The 19,554-nt window shown below is 45.9% G+C and overlaps 1 protein-coding gene across 3 annotated transcripts in view; it reads right to left on the reverse strand.

Moving 5' to 3' along the window:
- LOC138949525 (NFX1-type zinc finger-containing protein 1-like) overlaps positions 1–19,554 on the reverse strand; it is a 36,344-nt gene that overhangs the window by 13,154 nt on the left and 3,636 nt on the right. For 2 of the 3 annotated variants that reach the window (XM_070321385.1, XM_070321371.1), the window contains exons 2-10: positions 14,400–14,516; positions 8,365–12,506; positions 7,573–7,772; positions 6,458–6,755; positions 5,757–6,012; positions 3,790–3,988; positions 2,681–2,819; positions 1,865–2,050; positions 1,405–1,617 (exon numbers count right to left, since the gene is read on the reverse strand). In XM_070321385.1, coding sequence (XP_070177486.1) covers positions 1,405–1,617; positions 1,865–2,050; positions 2,681–2,819; positions 3,790–3,988; positions 5,757–6,012; positions 6,458–6,755; positions 7,573–7,772; positions 8,365–12,240 — 5,367 coding nt within the window. In that variant the 5' untranslated portion in view covers positions 12,241–12,506; positions 14,400–14,516. The remainder of the gene's footprint in view (positions 1–1,404; positions 1,618–1,864; positions 2,051–2,680; positions 2,820–3,789; positions 3,989–5,756; positions 6,013–6,457; positions 6,756–7,572; positions 7,773–8,364; positions 12,507–14,399; positions 14,517–19,554) is intronic. The other variant, XM_070321373.1, reaches the window with a different exon arrangement.

A 19,554-nucleotide genomic window follows, 5' to 3' on the forward strand; every position in this document is an offset into this window, starting at 1 on the left:
CAATCAAATTAATTGAAATTTTGGTCAAGCAATGTTCGACGAAGTCCGGACTATGGGATTGGATTTCAGCTGGGCAGCATAAATATTACTTAATTAGTATTCTTATTAAAGTTGTCTTTAAAACAGAATTTTCACTAACTAATTGGCATCGTTTTCCTCAATTTTTCCTGATTTCAAAAACATTAACAGCTATTGTGTTTTCAGCGTAGCAATAGGGCCCGATATTTCGATGAGACAAGTATAATGCCGACGAGTCGAAGGTTTTTTTAAAGGCATATGTACGCGCTCCCGTGTTTACAAAGTGTAGTTTGCCCATAATCGATGTCAAACGCACCATAAGACCATATAATGACGATATGTCACCATGCGCGGACCATAATACATGCATTACAGCTTGTTCTAGCCTCTGAAAAAGTGAGGATGTCAACAAAGCCGCGGTGTTAGCTCCCTTGCATCAACGTTACATGTGTTGCCAAATCTATAAATAGGACGATCCAGATCAAAATGAAAATTAACATATCTCAACATTGAAGGGGTCCTAGACCACAATATTTTGCAGGGAACTTAATTTAGCATGTCTCCAGCGATCCTCATGTAACTTCACATGGGAGTTCCTGGGTATGATATTTCCATATATTTGTTGTCATTTTGTCAATAACTAGCTTTGATGACGTCAGATCCAGCTTTTAGTGAAAGTTGAGGCCGCATTTTTCAGCCAAATTGTTGATATTTTGGTCAAGCAATCTCCGACGAAGTCCGGACTATGGGATTGCATTTCATCTTGGAAGCTTAAAGATTAGTTAATTAGTTCGCTCATTAAAGTTGTAATTAAAATCACATTTTCAGTTACAGATTAAAACATGATCGCATTGTATTCCGCATCTTCTCCTCTATTCAAAAATGTATAGATATGTCATGTTTAATCTACAAATGTGCTCAGAATGAAAGAAAATAGGTTTAGTAAGTACTCCGGTCACTTGCTTCACGGAGACAAGGGTGACCCGCCTCTATCTTCAGGTAAGCCGAGACTATCTGAAGGTAGTCTCGGCGATGACTGTGTTGGGGGTTATTGATCTTTATAGCTTGTTAACGATTGACTCAATGTTTGTTATCACTTCACGCGAATTGTTTACTACTTTTTATTCCCCCAACAATGATGTATTCATGTAATGAGACTTTAGTAGTACTTGTAGTAGTGGATTAGTCCCTCTTAAGGGCGAGGGCCAGATGCAAAAAAAAGGCATATCTATGATTATTCTTATAACCCTAAAAAAATAAAGAATTGTCATTGTGTCTCCCACCCAAACCCCGTAACCCTCCCACTTCTCACAAATCGGTTGGTGCCAGTGTTCCCGGGTGGGAGCACGTACACGCTGGTGTAAAATGTGCAGACCGGGTACCTACCTGGATACACTTGCCACTACACTCGTGTCCGCAGACCAGCACACGACCGCACTTCTTTTTGCAGGGCGCGTGCAGACGTCCCGCAAAGCACGTCCCGCACGTGCCGCCACAGGGGTGCTCGCAGGTCAGCAGGGTCGTGCAGGGCACCTTGCAGCTCGCGCTGTCCTGCGCGTGACACTCCGTCTGGAACTCGTGACCGCACCACCCCGTCACCTGTGTCACGTAGTAAATATTGTATGATCATGTGTTTGATTGTATTTTGACAGAAACAGATTATACATTTAAGAACAAAACGCGGGATGTGAAGGTTGAAATCACAACAAAATGTCAGTGTCAACCTATCCGACCCCACGGCTGCGTATCAACCCCAGCACTGGTCTCACATTAGTGACCTCAGGGTAGATCTCCCCCACCCTTCCCACCACTCTGTAATACATCTAAAACCTACACCTGCACTTACCTTGACGAGTTCGGTGCACTTTGATGTACACGGCACTCCACACCAGGCCTGGCACTGGTGACCACAGGGCAGCTTTCTCTCACACATGGCCTCGCACGGGGCGCACACCTGACCGCATTTCTTTGTGCAGGCGTGGCCGAACTGACACACATCCTGGCACTTCTCTGGGCACGATGGACACGGGTCCTGCAATACCATACATCTTCATCTGTAAGAGGAATTGAATGTGATTTGTGTGTATGAATCTTAACGGCAAGAGTGTTTGTATGCAGTGAGATTTGTTATCAAGAAATATTTTATTAGTTGGTTTTTACATTTAATTGTTAACGATATTGTAGTTTTAATCTGTCTTGTTGTTACATACATGCACCACTACTGTAATTTCTCATGCTTGAGACAGTAAAGTTAATTTGATTTGATTTGATTTGATACTGATCACAACAGAGAATGTTGTGTCGTTGCATGGAGCACAAATAGAATCAAACACACACACTCAATAAAATATATGGGAAATCAAAAAGAAAATCTATCATAACTCGTTTTTGATGGCGTACACGCGTACACTTGCATATTGTTATACACCTGACAACCAAACATGAAAACACACACACATACACACACACACACACACACACACACACACACACAAACACACACACATACACACACACACACACACACACACACACACACACACACACACACACACACACACACACTCTCTCTCTCTCTCTCTCCAAACACTCTCTACCTTTAAAAAAAAAATTAAAAAACTGTTTGCCAAGCAGAAAAAATGACAGGAACATTGACACACACCTTTCCACACTTGGCGCGACAGCGGTGTTCGTATGGGCACGTGCGCACACAGGGCTTGGTGCAGGGTTTGTTGTGAAACAGTCGCGGGTCGTGACAGGTTTCTTCACACGTGTGGCCGCAGGGGCGCCGGAAATCACATCTGTTGACATGGAATTATTCAGATAAAAAAAGTTTTGTAGGTTAATGGAACGTTTATTATTGACAAAAAGAACCATTAGTAGTCTACTTTTTTTTTTTTTTTTTTTTTTTTTTTTCTTTTTTTTTGTTGACCTCAGTTGCATGCAGGATGCTTCAACCCATATTTTTTGCCCGATTTTTAATTAGTAGTCTACTTGTTTTATAGGTTAATGGAACGTTTATTATTGACAAAAAGAACCATTAGTAGTCTACTTGTTTTATAGGTTAATGGAACGTTTATTATTGACAAAAAGAACCATTAGTAGTCTACTTGTTTTATAGGTTAATGGAACGTTTATTATTGACAAAAAGAACCATTAGTAGTCTACTTGTTTTGTAGGTTAATGGAACGTTTATTATTGACAAAAAGAACCATTAGTAGTCTACTTGTTTTTGGATTTATGGAGTTATTTAAAAAGAAGTCATATGTCTTTATTTTCTTGTTGTGTGATTAATTTTCATATGCGTCAAATGAGGTCAAGACTAAAACATAAAGACAACAAGGCTGGAAGAATATTCTTGGCATGCTATGGAAATACGAATATGTGGAAAAGAAACGATCGCCAAGAGGGGGAAACTTGTGCCAATAATGAAGCTCAAGCGTTCATACCTGGCAGGAGCTTGCAGGGCAACCCTTCTGCATTACAACTAGCCCCCCCTCCCCACACACACACACACACACACACCCTGCAACCCCCACCGAACCCAACTTCCAACCGCTGAGGTCCTTGCAGTGTGCAAGATTTGAAGAGGAATTGTTCAATTCTATAACCTTTATGCCATGGACACAACGTTGATTTAGTTACACGCGTGACACCTGCGCGAATTGTCGCATCTGTTTATCAATCTAAGTTGTTAAAAGTAGTTAATTTTGTACTTTTTTAAGTGAAAAGTAATTGACTGTGGAGGCCAAACAGCAAACATTACCACACCTTTTTGCGCAGCCCCCGTACTTGCACTGCTCGTCGATCTCCGCGCCCGTCGTCACATTGGTCACGTGGTCGTGACGTTTACAGTACAGCGGCAGAGCGCCACCTAGCGACCCCGACCTCTCAGCAATGTCCAGGATGGGTTTCCAGCACTTGGGGGACTTTTTTGACAACATCTCGCAGTTGCCCACTACGAACAGTCCTGGACAATTAAACAAATATATGTAATTATCACCCTCCTTCAGTTCAGAGGAGTGTTTGCCACAAATAGCGGCGTGTGCCCGACACGTACGCAGAATTTCAATGTATCTATTTGGGCTGACAGTCAAGTCGTTGACAAAGACACATTGAAAGCTGACTGGGAGTCGTTTCGTAGTTTAAGAACTGTCACAAGCAAAACTTCGTCCATGCACAGAGTGTATCAACTACAATGACAAAAACACTTCTAAGACCTCCAACAATCTGAGAAAAGAAGATCTTAATAAGTCGCGCAAGGCGAAATCAAAACATTTAGTCAATCTGTCGAACCCACGGAATAAAACCAGAGACTGTAGAGTACACAGACTGTCTCTGATAAAACTGAACGCACTGTACTGCATCACCAAGACAAAACAGCTTCGTCAATCCACGCAGCAAGGAAGTCGCTCAATTTTTTCGTGCAACACGCAGTGAAACTAACATGCAAGAATAGCGAAATAGCGTACTGCGGTAAGATGGGAAGCGCGCTTTTCTTTTTAACTTTCTGAGCTTGTTTCGAATACAACATATTATTATTATTATTTTTTTTTTTGGAATCAGGAAATGATAAGGAATAAGATGAAATCATTTTTGGATCGATTTCTTAAATAATAATCGAAGTACTAATTAACCTATTTTCGTTAATTGTGATCACATTTAAAGAGTAAACAGGACATATGTATATATTTTTAGATACAGAATGTGATAAAGAATACGGTGAAATTAATTTTAAATCTGTTTGCGAAAAATCGATTTTAATGACAACTTTAATGAGTTTGACAGTGCCGCCTCAACTTTCACAAAAAGCCGGATATGACGTCATCAAAGACATTTATCAAAAAAATGAAAAAAACGTCTGGAGATATCATACTCAGGAACTCTCATGTTAAGTTTCATAAAGATCGGTCCAGTAGTCTCTCGGAATCGCGTTATACACACACACACACACACACACACTCACATACACACACCACACCCTCGTCTCGATTCCTCGTCTCGATGTTAAAACATTTAGTCATTACTTGACTAAATGTAAAAAGGTTCTTAAAATGGGGTTCTACTGTATTCACTTCCTGGTACGTTTACTGAAATATATGTTTGTTTACTCTCACTGTATGGTCCTCGTTTCTTTCTATGTACAGGTATAACTTCAAGATATTTATCTCCACTTGGCGCTGCAAAGATCGGGTTCAGGCTTTATTGAAGAGCATCCTTCCAGTGGGACACGTACCAAAACTCTACATCAAGGATTACTTTTTGTACAGCGTTGGAATAGACTAATTCCGAACATGACTCTGTTGGGTCTGTATGGTTTGTGGAAGAGTGAATACCCGTGCGTTTCCTCTGACAAACATTGGAGGGGCCAATCACTAGCGAGGGGTGTGTCTGGAGGGGCCAATCACTAGCGAGGGGTGTGTCTGGCGGGGCCAATCACTAGCGAGGGGTGTGTCGGAAGCACGTGCTCCTGTCCACGAGTTTCTAACACACCCAAACAAACCCGACGGAGTTATCTCCGAAAAACGTCTATTGTTATCTTGCATTATCATCATTAAGATTGCCAATATCGTTGCTTACATGGAAAAACCAATCTCAGAAAAAATCTGCTGACATATCAACACGCACTGCATTCCCCCAAAGAGCCATACCTAGCTTGGCGCGACCGAGAGCCACGCAGACCCTGTTGTGATCAGCTAACATATCAACACACAATGCATTCCCCCAAATGGCCATACCTTGCTTGGCGCGACTGAGAGCCACGCAGACCCTGTTGGCTTCACGCAGGTACCCGATGCGTTCCTCCTTGTTGCTGCGCACCAGTGACAGCAGAACCACGCGACTCTCCTCGCCCTGGAAGTTGTCCACGGCCGTGACGCGCGCCCCGCTGTGCTGGGGGAGGGGTGGGCCCCGTCGGCCTGGGGGTCCAGAGATGGCGTCCATGTGGAATGAGTCTTCCGGGGGCTTCGGTATCACCGGGTCCTCCTGCTCCACCTGGGAGGTCAACACGTTTGGTGAGTGCTTGGTGCAACGGTTGTTTGCTGGGCTGGATCCTGGGGGGGGGTGGGTCTGGGTTCCGGAAGCTCTCCTTTTCTCTCAAGGAGAGACCCAAAGTACCCCTTTCAAACGTTTAATTTCAACGGCATCTGGAGGGCATTGCCCCCCATAATAAAAAAAAACCCACCCTGCCTGGCCAGCCCCCGTGTACCCAAGGCTCATTTTGACCCCGAGAAATAAATAACTTGCCGAACCCGGGATTCGAACCCACGCCGATAGCTGGTTATAAAGCCAGCGCGCTACCGACTGAGCTACGTCCCATCCCAAGGAGAAGGAGAAGAAGAACAAGAAGAACTAGATGAACAAGAAGAACAAGAACAAGAACAAGAAGAAGTATATAAACACTAGTCAGGACTGGAGGGTGTATTTCAACCAGCGGTACCTTCTTGATGAGAGTCCTGAGCAGCAGCACCTGGTCTTTGTACAAGGCCAGCACCGTGATCTCCTTCTCGCTGTAGCCCTGCAGACGCAGGTAGCGGTACAGTGACGTCAGCACCTGCGCCTCGTGCGTGTTGCTTTTGCTGCGCGACTCCTCCGCGGCGTCTTCGGGCCGACTGTGGGCCAGGAAGAACACGTTGACCTTGACCCCTCGGACAGCGGGCAAGGTCAGCACGCTGCTGTCGTCCTGCAGATCATCGTAGATGGTGGGCACCAGCAGGCGCGAGATCTCGGGCCGCATTCTGCACGCCAACAATCACCATCGTCATTCTGCACGTCAACAATCACCATCGTCATTCTGCACGTCAACAATCACCATCGTCATTCTGCACGTCAACAATCACCATCGTCATTCTGCACGCCAACAATCACCATCGTCATTCTGCACGTCAACAATCACCATCGTCATTCTGCACGTCAACAATCACCATCGTCATTCTGCACGTCAACAATCACCATCGTCATACTGCACGTCAGCAATTACAATCACCATCGTCATTCTGCACGTCAGCAATCACCATCGTCATTCTGCACGTCAACAATCACCATCGTCATTCTGCACGTCAACAATCACTATTGTCTATCAAAGCTATTTCACTCTAATTTGGCCTAACGGTTAACCTAAGAGAGAAGGACTACCAAACACAAAATGAAACTTCTTCGCAAGAAAACAAGCTAGTTATCAGCATGAAACAAAAAGTGGTCCATATTAGGAGCCCTTCCCCTAGTACAGTATGTAGGATAAACAGAATACTACATGGCTTGAGAATGCTACATGGCTTGCTGTGTCGTACCAGATTTTCACTCGTTGCTTTTTCAAATAGTGAACAGCTCGCTTTCGCTAGCAGTTCATTATTTAAAAAAAACAAACCTCATGTAAATCTGGTACGACACAGCAAGCCATGTAGCATTCTCTATTTGTGATCACCTGTGTTGCAGCGCCAATCGTTTGAAGGGCAGGCCGGCGTGACGGAGGCGCTCGAACAGAGAGATGACGTCACCATCACGTGAGTTTATCATTAAAATTAACCAATCAACGTTACCCACGTGACCACCGACCTGTGTTGCAGCGCCAATCGTTTGAAGGGCAGGCCGGCGTGACAGAGACGCTCGAACAGCGAGATGTCGATGTGGTGCCGCTGGTGGCGGACCGTCAGGCTGTAGTTGGTGTAGGAGGGACGCAGCTGCTGGTGGTCGCCGATCATGATCAGGTGTTGGCAGGCAGGCGACAGCGACGACAACAGGTGCGCCTCTGACACCTGTAAATCATCAGTGCGAATAGGCCAATTCCGAAAATAACTCTCTCGGGTTTGCATGGGTTGTGAAAGAGTGACTTACATTGCTTTTCCTAGGCAAAAACAATTCACGATCGAATCACAAGTGAGGGGTGTGTCGGAAACATGTGAACCAAGAGCACGTGTGGGTGCAACAAGGGTATTCACTCTTTCACAACTCATAGAAACCCGACAGAGTTAGTTGTAGATATCGTCTGTTGTGACAGCTAATCAAGTAGCACATATTCTTTGCAAGCCTCGAAGCCCATCTCAGGAAGGAATCAAAATGACTAAATGCATCAAACAGTTTTAAAGAAAGAACTATCGATGAAGTGAACAAACAATTAGAGAGCTCATGAAAACGGAACAAGAATATTATTGACTTGAATTTCTTTTTCTATATTGCCAAGTACGTACGCATATTGCATAATCAAGGAATTTCTTATGTAAAGTAAAAAAAAAAAAATGATTTCAGTTATAACGTCTTGTTGAAATCTAACGCCACTCGGTGACTGGTATGGGGGGGGGGGGGGGGGGGTCTGTATCCGACTTGTGGTGCAGCAGAGTCAGTTCTTACCTGCGCCGCCTCCTCCACGATGACGACACGAGGTCCCAGCTGACGTAGCACCGCGGCGTAGCGTGCCGCACCTGTCGTTGTCATGGCAACCACCCGTGCCTGTCGCATTATCTGCAGGTCTGTCATGGCGCGTAGTTCCTCGACCCGTCTGGACACCCGTTTAAAGGCCTCCTCCTGTTCAGTTCGCTGATGACGTAATTTCGCTTGGATTCTATGTAGCCACAGCCGGTAGAGTCGCCATCTTTGTGTGACGTCAAGGCGCCACAGATCGCAGACGTCATTTTCTTCTTTTTTCGCCATGACGTCATCTGAGTTAGTCTCTTCTTGAATCTTGCGTCTTACAGCTTCGAGAAACTGGGTTGGGCACGCTCTCTGCATTTCTTCTGGAAAACCCCGGTCTTCTAAAAGATTTAGTTCAATCGCCATTCGCGGGACGTCTGTATCACTGACCGTCTGTGACGCGCCGTACTCTTCTTCGTCGACCATAGACGTGACGTCATCTTCGCGTGACGTTGACGGTTTGCTTGGGTCAGAGACGGACTGGTCATCTTCGTCAGGCAGGTCCTCAAGATCAAGGTCCTGCACGCGCTTCCTGCCTTTTTCCTCCAGGTCCGCGTCATCGTCCGCGTCACAATCCGCGTCATCGTCAATGCCATGGTTGTCATGGCTGCCCTCCACTATTTCTCCCTCCTCAGCTTGTTCGCTCTGAAGCTTGGCTTTTTTGTTTGACTTGTGGATGAAAGATGAAGCACTTCCTTTACTTCCCTGACATCCCTCTGTGTCGCCGCCTAGTCCCCTACGGTTCATACCTTTCCTCTTCGTCCCGACGGTACCGCTGTTGCCTTGCACCTTGTGGATGAAGAAATCCTTGCGGTCAAGTGACTGCCCAAAGTCCTGCTGGTCCAGCCACAGCCACTCCACGATCAGGGGAAGCCACTGCTCCCTTTTCCTCGTCAGACTGTCCCAGTGCGGAGGGGAGATGACGCCCCTTGCGTGGAGGTGATGGTGGTGCACGACACCGTCCGCGTACCTGTGGATTTCCCCGTCCAGCCACTCTCTCCTGTCTCTGAGTGAATGCAGGAGTTGTCTCTCGTCCATCAGCTGCTGCGCTCGGCTCCTAAAGGTCTGCTGCCTGAGCTTGTTGATGTTGCGCTGGACAAGCTCCGCGTGCTCTGAGCGTGAGCCCACCCTCACCACGTGGTGCGGAGGGTCCGAGCTGAGCGCGGGCAGCTTGAGCAGCTCAGTCAGGAACTGGTCCAGCGCGTGGTTGGTGTAGCTCAGCAACAGCAGTGGCGTCGTCTCCAGTATCCCGCTCTCGTCTTGTCTCCACAGCTGCTCGTTTTCCAGAAGAATCTCTGCTATCCGTAAGCCCAGCAGTGTTTTGCCCGTTCCCGGCGGCCCCTGGATCATGGCTACGTCATGGGTGAGGGCCAGCTTGAGTGCTTCGTACTGTGACTTGTCCAGACCCAGCAGTTTCGCGCTGGGCCACGCTGCTGGTCGGTCAATGTCTTTGTCGCTGTAGAGTTTGTTGAACCTTTTCCTCTTTCGGCGTTCAGCTTCCTCTGCTCTCTGTAAGCTTTTGTGCATTTCGGACCAGGCACTCATTAACTTGTTGGAAGACGTATTAGATGAAGTCGTCTTACCGTCCTTTTTTTCGTCCTGTACTTCGTCCTGAGTTTCAGACGGAGTCGGGGCTGTCCCTTGAAGCAGTTCCCTGTATGTGGTGTCCGTGGGGATGTAGTGTGGCGAAGTAGGACTACACAATGGTACGGCTGTTTCAGCCAGCTCTGTTGTGGCATATCCATCGCTTGCGCTAGCGGGCCCAACAGCTCCACTGTTTGCTAAAGGTTTTGTTTTTCCCTCACTCGGTTGGTCAGTGACAGCATCGCTGCATTGCTGGGAAGGGCACGTTGCATGCTTCACATCGGCTTCGTTCTGACGTGACTTGACCCGAGGCTTAGAACGGAGCCAGGCAGCCACGGTAGCCTTCACCGCTGGACTGGCGTATTTCGACATGCAGGAGAAGTTCACGTGACCACGTGACGCCTGCTGGTACAGCGGGGCGGAGCTTCTCTTGCTCAAGGCCACCAGCTGTCGCTTGAAGGGGAGGGAATCGCGGCGGACTGACACGCGGGAGTGAAGGGCCTTGAGAGACTGCAGGGTGTGGACGTAAGCCGTGTAGAAGGCGGTGCTCTCCAGCATGACGAAGTTCACGGGTTGCTGCTTTGACCTGTCACTCTGCTCTGCCAGGCTGTCTCCGGGACGTGCAGTTCCGCCTCCTTCCTCCCGACTCCGCCCACCGTATCCAGCCTGACTGTCGTGTGCCTTTCTGTGGTGGGGAAGCCAACTCAGCTCACCTTCAACTATTTCGCCATCCTCCACCATGTGGGCATCGTCCGCCATATTGTCCTCATCTCCGATGTCTCTAACGGTGTCTCCTTCGTCCTCATCGTTATTGTTGATGCTCTTGCTGTCGATAAGGTGCACGCTGAGTATGCCCTCAGTCTTCAGTGTCTTGGGGTTGCTGTCGCTGACCGTGGCGTAGACGACGGAGCGAAAGTTGTCAGAGGACAGGCACACCAGAGAACCATAGATCAGCCGGGAGTTAAAGTTTCGGATGCGTGACGACTGAACATCGATGCGGATCTTGAGGTCTACGCCCGTGTCACTTGACAGCACGGTGTCCAAGACCTGCACGTGCTCGTACAACCTGACGTCCTGATTTCTGAACCTGGCCCTGCCGCCCCCCTGGCCGTGACGTTTCTCCGCGTACACCACGTAGTCCCGGATGCCGCCACACAGTGGGCCGATGAAGTCTTCGCGGTACGACAGGAACAAGTAGCGCACATACTCCGCCGCTGAGGGAAACGGGTCTAAAATATTCCTCGATTGAAGATCGGTTTTCCTGTTATTTCTGACATCGCAGATATCGGGTAGAATAGGGCCAAGGTGGTCAGCCATGCTAACGTCAAAAACCATGTCATCATCGTCGTGGTTGACGTCAGTGCGGACGTGTCCTGCCTTGGTTTCCATGGCCTGCGCCTTGGTCATCAGTTCCAGCATGGCGTCCTCCATTCCCATGGCAACGTTGTGACGTGTTCGCAGCGCCGACTGCACGGCTCCAAGCAACACCACCGTGTCTTCCGTGCACAAGACTCCGGCGCTCAGCATCGGCCGCATCACCTCCAGAAGGTTGTGAGCCACCTCCACGTCGCCTTCATCGGGACTGCGGTGTCTGGAGCACACCAGGGACTTGACTATGCCGAGCGCGGTGCTGGATTCAAAGAAAGCGGTGGCTTTTAGCATCACTATCACTTGTTGACGGCTGTGGTCGCTGAGTGCCGAGGCTTCACCGAGGGCGGTACGCAGCATGGCCATCAGCTTGCTGCTCGCCGCGCTGTTCTGCGAGCGAGGGTCCAGGAGTGCTCGCTCCACGTGGTTTAGATTTTGTGCCAGGAAGATGCAAAGATCATCTGCGCTCAAATCATTCAAAGAGACATCCACTATTTGTCTTGAAAATTTTACGAACGGGTCATTAAACATTCTGTTCTCCGGTGGTCTCTTTCCTCGCTGAAAATGTCCCCCAAAGCGTGCAGGGTTGTGTGCTTGTGCTACCTGATCATGCTGGCTCAGCTGTTGACGTTCATGTGAACGGTTTCGCTTTTGGATTCCTGGGTCATATTCTCCCTTGAACAGATCTCTTTGCTGGCTGTTTGTGCGGTTTTCTGACGTTCTCTGTCGTTTGGGACTGACACGTGTGTCATCGTGGCCTGATCTCTCGCTGCTGGCTCCACTGCTGTGCGGTCGGTGCCGCTTTCTGCTGCCTTCACGGTTGCGGGAACGCCCCGTGCCGCGCCCACTGCCCCTCCTGTCCATGTCAGCTGTGCTGTGTCCCCCCTCTCCGCTGCTCACGGTCTGTGTGTGTGGTTGTGATGACTCTCTACTCTGGCCATCTCTGAGAGTCTGCACACGGAGGTTTTTCACCAGTCCAGTGCCTGAATTTCTCGTCGGTGAAGCTTTGTTTTCAGACTTGAACAGATATAGTAGCGCCTGGTTCTGTCTATCCCGCTGTTTTGTTTTGACTTCTGCTTAGAATGCATCTAAGGTCCCCCTTTTTCGCCGCTGTCGAGTAGTTGTTTCGTCTGTGGAAAGAATGTGTCGCATTTACAGCCTCTTTGAACTGAGAGCATGTTTTAGTACACTCTTTGACTGCAATTTCCTTATGTAGTCAAACCCGTCTTTTTCAATGTCCATATAAGGTAAAAGGTGGTGTAATGGTGTGGAAAAACCCAGGAAACCATTGTGTAAATATCTGAGCATGCGCTTTGAAAAGCTAAAACGTTGTGTAAATATCTGAGCATGCGCTTTGAAGAGCTAAAACGTTGTGTAAATATCTGAGCACGCGCACTCGTGGTGAAAACTAGTCAAAATTCACTGTACGTCTAATTTTAGCTGCGCACGAATCTTCCAACGCTTGGCTTGGAAACAACAATGGCGCTCCTAGGAAAAGGTGATTTTTCCCCGGTTCGAAACAAAATCTCCAGTCCAGTAACATTGGAATAATTTCATACCACCTATATTTATCATCATGCATGGATCTGGAAAGGATGTAGAGGTTACATGCCGAGTCTCAGTGATTATTAAAAATAATGGTCGAAGTTAGCGGATCATGAAAAATGCGAGCTTCAGCGAGCTTTTTCATGACCGCGAACTGAGACCATTATTTTTAATAATCACTGAGACGAGGTGTGTAACCTCTTTATTCCTCCTTTCTTCAGTTATTCCAAAAAAACAGGAGTTTTTGTGCGAAAGTTTGATCGAATACGAATCACTCAACCAGTCAACCTGAGCAGGCGATCGATTAATGCGCGGTTGTATAGTTCCGTGCAAATCATTCCATTCTGTTAAAACTTCTTTTCAGTTTCCCTGTTTTGGACTAAAATCAAGTACACAGATATGCTGTTATTCTGCTGTGGCGGTAAAGGCAGATATTGTGTGTTCTGTTTATGTTTTAGTATCACTCAGTAAATGTTCTTTCGTCAAATGGGACTAGCAGACGAACTTTTGCACCCGTGTTCCAACGTTAATTACTGTATGAAGTTCAATTTTCTGGGGAAAATAGTGTATGAAACCGCTTTATGTTGTTTAAATTGATGAGATGTGTGCATTTGGTTGCGTGTGATCTGTTTATAAAATGAAATATTGTTGAAAACTGACCGTCGGATTGCAGTCAGTGTTGTCGAAGAAACTGCGTTAAAAGAAGGGGAACTACTCTTGTCGCCAGAGTATGAGTTACTTGCCTTGGGAATTCGCTTGTGATGAACGGTTTGTGCACGGCAGATCTAGATTCAGAAAACAACCGAACTCATGGATTTTATATGGAGATTCATGTGTTCAGGCCTGTAGTTGTTAATTTAAATGCGGTATGTTTGTATTGTTTGCTCCAGAGATGTATACTTCGTACGTATAGAGCGTTCGGAACTTTTCAGTCGCAAAAGTAGTACCGAAACAGAACAGCTTCTCAACCCATTGCACTATCGAGGATTCAGGCTGTTGCTGGCTCGTTATTTGTTTGGTTGCTGGGTCATTATCGAAAAATAACTAGCTCTACAAGTTTACAGAGGTAAAGAAGCAGAGGGGGGAATAAAAGCAATTTGACTAAATGTAAAAAGAATAAAGAAAGGCGCGCTTTTCTCGGACGCTCTGTACGCTACTGCGCTTTACTAGCTTGTCGCTTCAAGCGATCACGTTTTCCACGTGAATATGTCAACCTTTTCTGTCTGGGTCGCAGTAATCGGCAAAGCATTTTTTTGTGAAATGCAGCGCGTTCAGTATCATTCTGTGAGTCCGACAGAATGACTGAATGTATTAATTTCGCTCCACGCGACTGGTTTTTATGAAGATAAAGCCACATGTGTATGCGAGTACCACAACCCCCGTTCTTGCAAAAGTTCAAATTTCTAACCAACTTTTGAGGGGCAGAAGCAGAAAAGGCAAGCTTTGCAGTGGTAACAACCAAACGGACTAATGCTCACCGCCGAAAGATCGTTGATGGTTGCTGTATAATCTTTCATTTTCGGAACGCTTCTTCCCAGTGGAAAGCTAGCAGCAACAAGAGTCGCGTTACCCACGTATGTAGAGTAATCAGCCACCTGCACAGCACAATGATCAAGGTCTACTGCTAGAACAATGATCCAGGTCTACTGGTAATGATCCAGGTCTACTGCTAGAACAATGATCAAGGTCTACTGGTAGAACAATGATCAAGGTCTACTGCTAGAACAATGATCAAGGTCTACTGCTAGAACAATGATCAAGGTCTACTGCTAGAACAATGATCAAGGTCTACTGCTAGAACAATGATCAAGGTCTACTGCTAGAACAATGATCAAGGTCTACTGGTAGAACAATGATCAAGGTCTACTGCTAGAACAATGATCAAGGTCTACTGCTAGAACAATGATCAAGGTCTACTGCTAGAACAATGATCAAGGTCTACTGGTAGAACAATGATCAAGGTCTACTGCTAGAACAATGATCAAGGTCTACTGGTAGAACAATGATCAAGGTCTACTGGTAGAACAATGATCAAGGTCTACTGCTAGAACAATGATCAAGGTCTACTGCTAGAACAATGATCAAGGTCTACTGCTAGAACAATGATCAAGGTCTACTGCTAGAACAATGATCCAGGTCTACTGGTAGAACAATGATCAAGGTCTACTGCTAGAACAATGATCAAGGTCTACTGGTAGAACAATGATCAAGGTCTACTGCTAGAACAATGATCAAGGTCTACTGCTAGAACAATGATCAAGGTCTACTGCTAGAACAATGATCCAGGTCTACTGCTAGAACAATGATCAAGGTCTACTGCTAGAACAATGATCCAGGTCTACTGCTAGAACAATGATCCAGGTCTACTGCTAGAACAATGATCCAGGTCTACTGCTAGAACAATGATCCAGGTCTACTGCTAGAACAATGATCCAGGTCTACTGCTAGAACAATGATCCAGGTCTACTGCTAGAACAATGATCCAGGTCTACTGCTAGAACAATGATCCAGGTCTACTGGTAGAACAATGATCCAGGTCTACTGCTAGAACAATGATCCAGGTCTACTGGTAGAACAATGATCCAGGTCTACTGGTAGAACAATGATCAAGGTCTACTGCTAGAACAATGATCCAGGTCTACTGCTAGAACAATGATCCAGGTCTACTGGTAGAACAATGATCCAGGTCTACTGGTAGAACAATGATCCAGGTCTACTGCTAGAACAATGATCCAGGTCTACTGGTAGAATAATGATCCAGGTCTACTGGTAGAACAATGATCAAGGTCTACTGCTAGAACAATGATCAAGGTCTACTGCTAGAACAATGATCCAGGTCTACTGCTAGAACAATGATCCAGGTCTACTGGTAGAACAATGATCCAGGTCTACTGCTAGAACAATGATCCAGGTCTACTGGTAGAACAATGATCCAGGTCTACTGCTAGAACAATGATCCAGGTCTACTGCTAGAACAATGATCCAGGTCTACTGCTAGAACAATGATCAAGGTCTACTGCTAGAACAATGATCAAGGTCTACTGCTAGAACAATGATCAAGGTCTACTGGTAGAACAATGATCAAGGTCTACTGCTAGAACAATGATCCAGGTCTACTGGTAGAACAATGATCAAGGTCTACTGGTAGAACAATGATCAAGGTCTACTGGTAGAACAATGATCAAGGTCTACTGCTAGAACAATGATCAAGGTCTACTGCTAGAACAATGATCCAGGTCTACTGGTAGAACAATGATCAAGGTCTACTGCTAGAACAATGATCCAGGTCTACTGCTAGAACAATGATCAAGGTCTACTGCTAGAACAATGATCCAGGTCTACTGCTAGAACAATGATCAAGGTCTACTGCTAGAACAATGATCCAGGTCTACTGCTAGAACAATGATCAAGGTCTACTGCTAGAACAATGATCCAGGTCTACTGCTAGAACAATGATCCATGTCTACTGCTAGAACAATGATCCAGGTCTACTGCTAGAACAATGATCCAGGTCTACTGCTAGAACAATGATCCAGGTCTACTGCTAGAACAATGATCCAGGTCTACTGCTAGAACAATGATCCAGGTCTACTGCTAGAACAATGATCCAGGTCTACTGCTAGAACAATGATCCAGGTCTACTGGTAGAACAATGATCCAGGTCTACTGGTAGAACAATGATCAAGGTCTACTGCTAGAACAATGATCCAGGTCTACTGCTAGAACAATGATCCAGGTCTACTGCTAGAACAATGATCCAGGTCTACTGGTAGAACAATGGTCCAGGTCTACTGCTAGAACAATGATCCAGGTCTACTGGTAGAATAATGATCCAGGTCTACTGGTAGAACAATGATCAAGGTCTACTGCTAGAACAATGATCAAGGTCTACTGCTAGAACAATGATCCAGGTCTACTGCTAGAACAATGATCCAGGTCTACTGGTAGAATAATGATCCAGGTCTACTGCTAGAACAATGATCCAGGTCTACTGGTAGAACAATGATCCAGGTCTACTGGTAGAACAATGATCCAGGTCTACTGCTAGAACAATGATCCAGGTCTACTGCTAGAACAATGATCAAGGTCTACTGCTAGAACAATGATCAAGGTCTACTGCTAGAACAATGATCAAGGTCTACTGCTAGAACAATGATCAAGGTCTACTGCTAGAACAATGATCCAGGTCTACTGGTAGAACAATGATCAAGGTCTACTGGTAGAACAATGATCAAGGTCTACTGGTAGAACAATGATCAAGGTCTACTGCTAGAACAATGATCAAGGTCTACTGCTAGAACAATGATCCAGGTCTACTGGTAGAACAATGATCAAGGTCTACTGCTAGAACAATGATCCAGGTCTACTGCTAGAACAATGATCAAGGTCTACTGCTAGAACAATGATCAAGGTCTACTGCTAGAACAATGATCAAGGTCTACTGCTAGAACAATGATCAAGGTCTACTGCTAGAACAATGATCAAGGTCTACTGCTAGAACAATGATCAAGGTCTACTGCTAGAACAATGATCCAGGTCTACTGCTAGAACAATGATCCAGGTCTACTGCTAGAACAATGATCCAGGTCTACTGCTAGAACAATGATCCAGGTCTACTGCTAGAACAATGATCCAGGTCTACTGGTAGAACAATGATCCAGGTCTACTGGTAGAACAATGATCAAGGTCTACTGCTAGAACAATGATCAAGGTCTACTGCTAGAACAATGATCCAGGTCTACTGCTAGAACAATGATCCAGGTCTACTGCTAGAACAATGATCCAGGTCTACTGCTAGAACAATGATCAAGGTCTACTGGTAGAACAATGATCAAGGTCTACTGGTAGAACAATGATCAAGGTCTACTGGTAGAACAATGATCAAGGTCTACTGCTAGAACAATGATCAAGGTCTACTGCTAGAACAATGATCAAGGTCTACTGCTAGAACAATAACATATCGGAATTTCAAGTTTCACTGCCGAAAAATGAGAAAAAACTTTTCCTGGGACATGCAACACATCTCAGTGATATTGAACCAGAAGTTCATACATCTGGAATATGATCAGCTTGTGATAAAATGTGCAAAAGCGGAAAATGGGTTATTCGGTGTGTTTGATTTGACACCTATTGGCGGATGGTATTGTGTGTATTGGTCAGATAGTAACACACAGCTGTTAATTAGTGAGTTGTATTCTGGGGCACAGGGCTGACTAAAATATTGTCATCTTTTTACATCAGTGGATTAAGAGCAGCTGTCAGCTCTATTTGTGCATCGTATGATTCACCTTCCTGTTTCAACACGCACACACGCACACACACACGTGCGCGCGCACGCCCGCACGCGCACACACACACAAACACACACATACACACACACGCACGCATGCACGCACGCATGCACGCACGTACGCACGCACGCAATTAATCCTTGCGTTCTGGGACACAGGGCTGACTAAAATCTTGTTTTCTTTTTACATGACCTAGAGCTGCTGTCAGCTCTATTTGTGCATCGCGTGATTCAATCTCCTTCCTGTTTGAACACACACACACACACACACACACACACACACACACACACATGTGCACACACACACGCACACACACATGCACACACACACACACACACACACACACACACACACACACACACACACACACACAAGTTTCCGTTTTGATTCAATGACACTTCCTCGTTCACGCTCTCAGGAAAAATGCTGAATTAATCATTATGTTTCATATTTATGAATTGGTTGTAAACGGACTTACTTCGTTGAAAGGAAGACATGGAGTCAAAATGACACGACAGATTTTTCCACATGCATGCCATTGACATAACAGAAAACAGTCCTTGTGTCAATGTGACCTTGTAGTTGGTTATACGTCCGCACTTCCTTATGTGTCAACAAAATTACTTCAAGATGGTGGCGACAAAATGTGCATTTTGAATGCACAGCTTGGAACGTCAGAGATTTTTTCTTTTGAAGACACGGTCAAGAAGAAACGTCTTGGTTTGTGTAATCGGTGTCGTTTGTCATTAATCGGTGTCGTTTGTCATTAATCAGTGTACTTTGTCATTTAAAAAAAAAATACCACGACGAACACTACTGCGTGTGCCAATAACTCTACGGAACATAGTTAAACACAGTCTCAGTTGCTGAATCTCATTCAAATGTGAAAGTGTGCTGTTCGTTACGATGTCTTAATGACACTGACAGCCTTCAACGTGTATACTCTAACTTTTAACCAACGATCGACAGGCGCAGTGGTGTAGTGGATAAGACATCGGCCTCCTAATCGGAAGGTGTTCAGTTCAAATCCCGGCCGCGGCCGCCTGGTGGGTTAAGGGTGGAGATTTGTCCGATCTCCCAGGTCAACTTATGTGCAGATCTGCTAGTGCCTCGTGTGTACCCCCAAGCACAAGACCAAGTGCGCACAGAAAAGATCCTGTAACCCATGTCAGAGTTCGGTGGGTTATAGAGACACGAAAATACCCAGCATGCTTCCCCCGAAATAGCCGTATGCTGTCTGAATGGCGGAGTAAAAACGGTCATACATGTAAAAAACCACTCGTGCAAAAACATGAGTGAACGTGGGAGTTTCAGACCATGAACGAAGAAGAAGGACGATCGA

The sequence above is a fragment of the Littorina saxatilis genome, linkage group LG1, assembly GCF_037325665.1.
Source record: "Littorina saxatilis isolate snail1 linkage group LG1, US_GU_Lsax_2.0, whole genome shotgun sequence".
In the NCBI taxonomy this organism is placed as follows: domain Eukaryota; kingdom Metazoa; phylum Mollusca; class Gastropoda; order Littorinimorpha; family Littorinidae; genus Littorina; species Littorina saxatilis.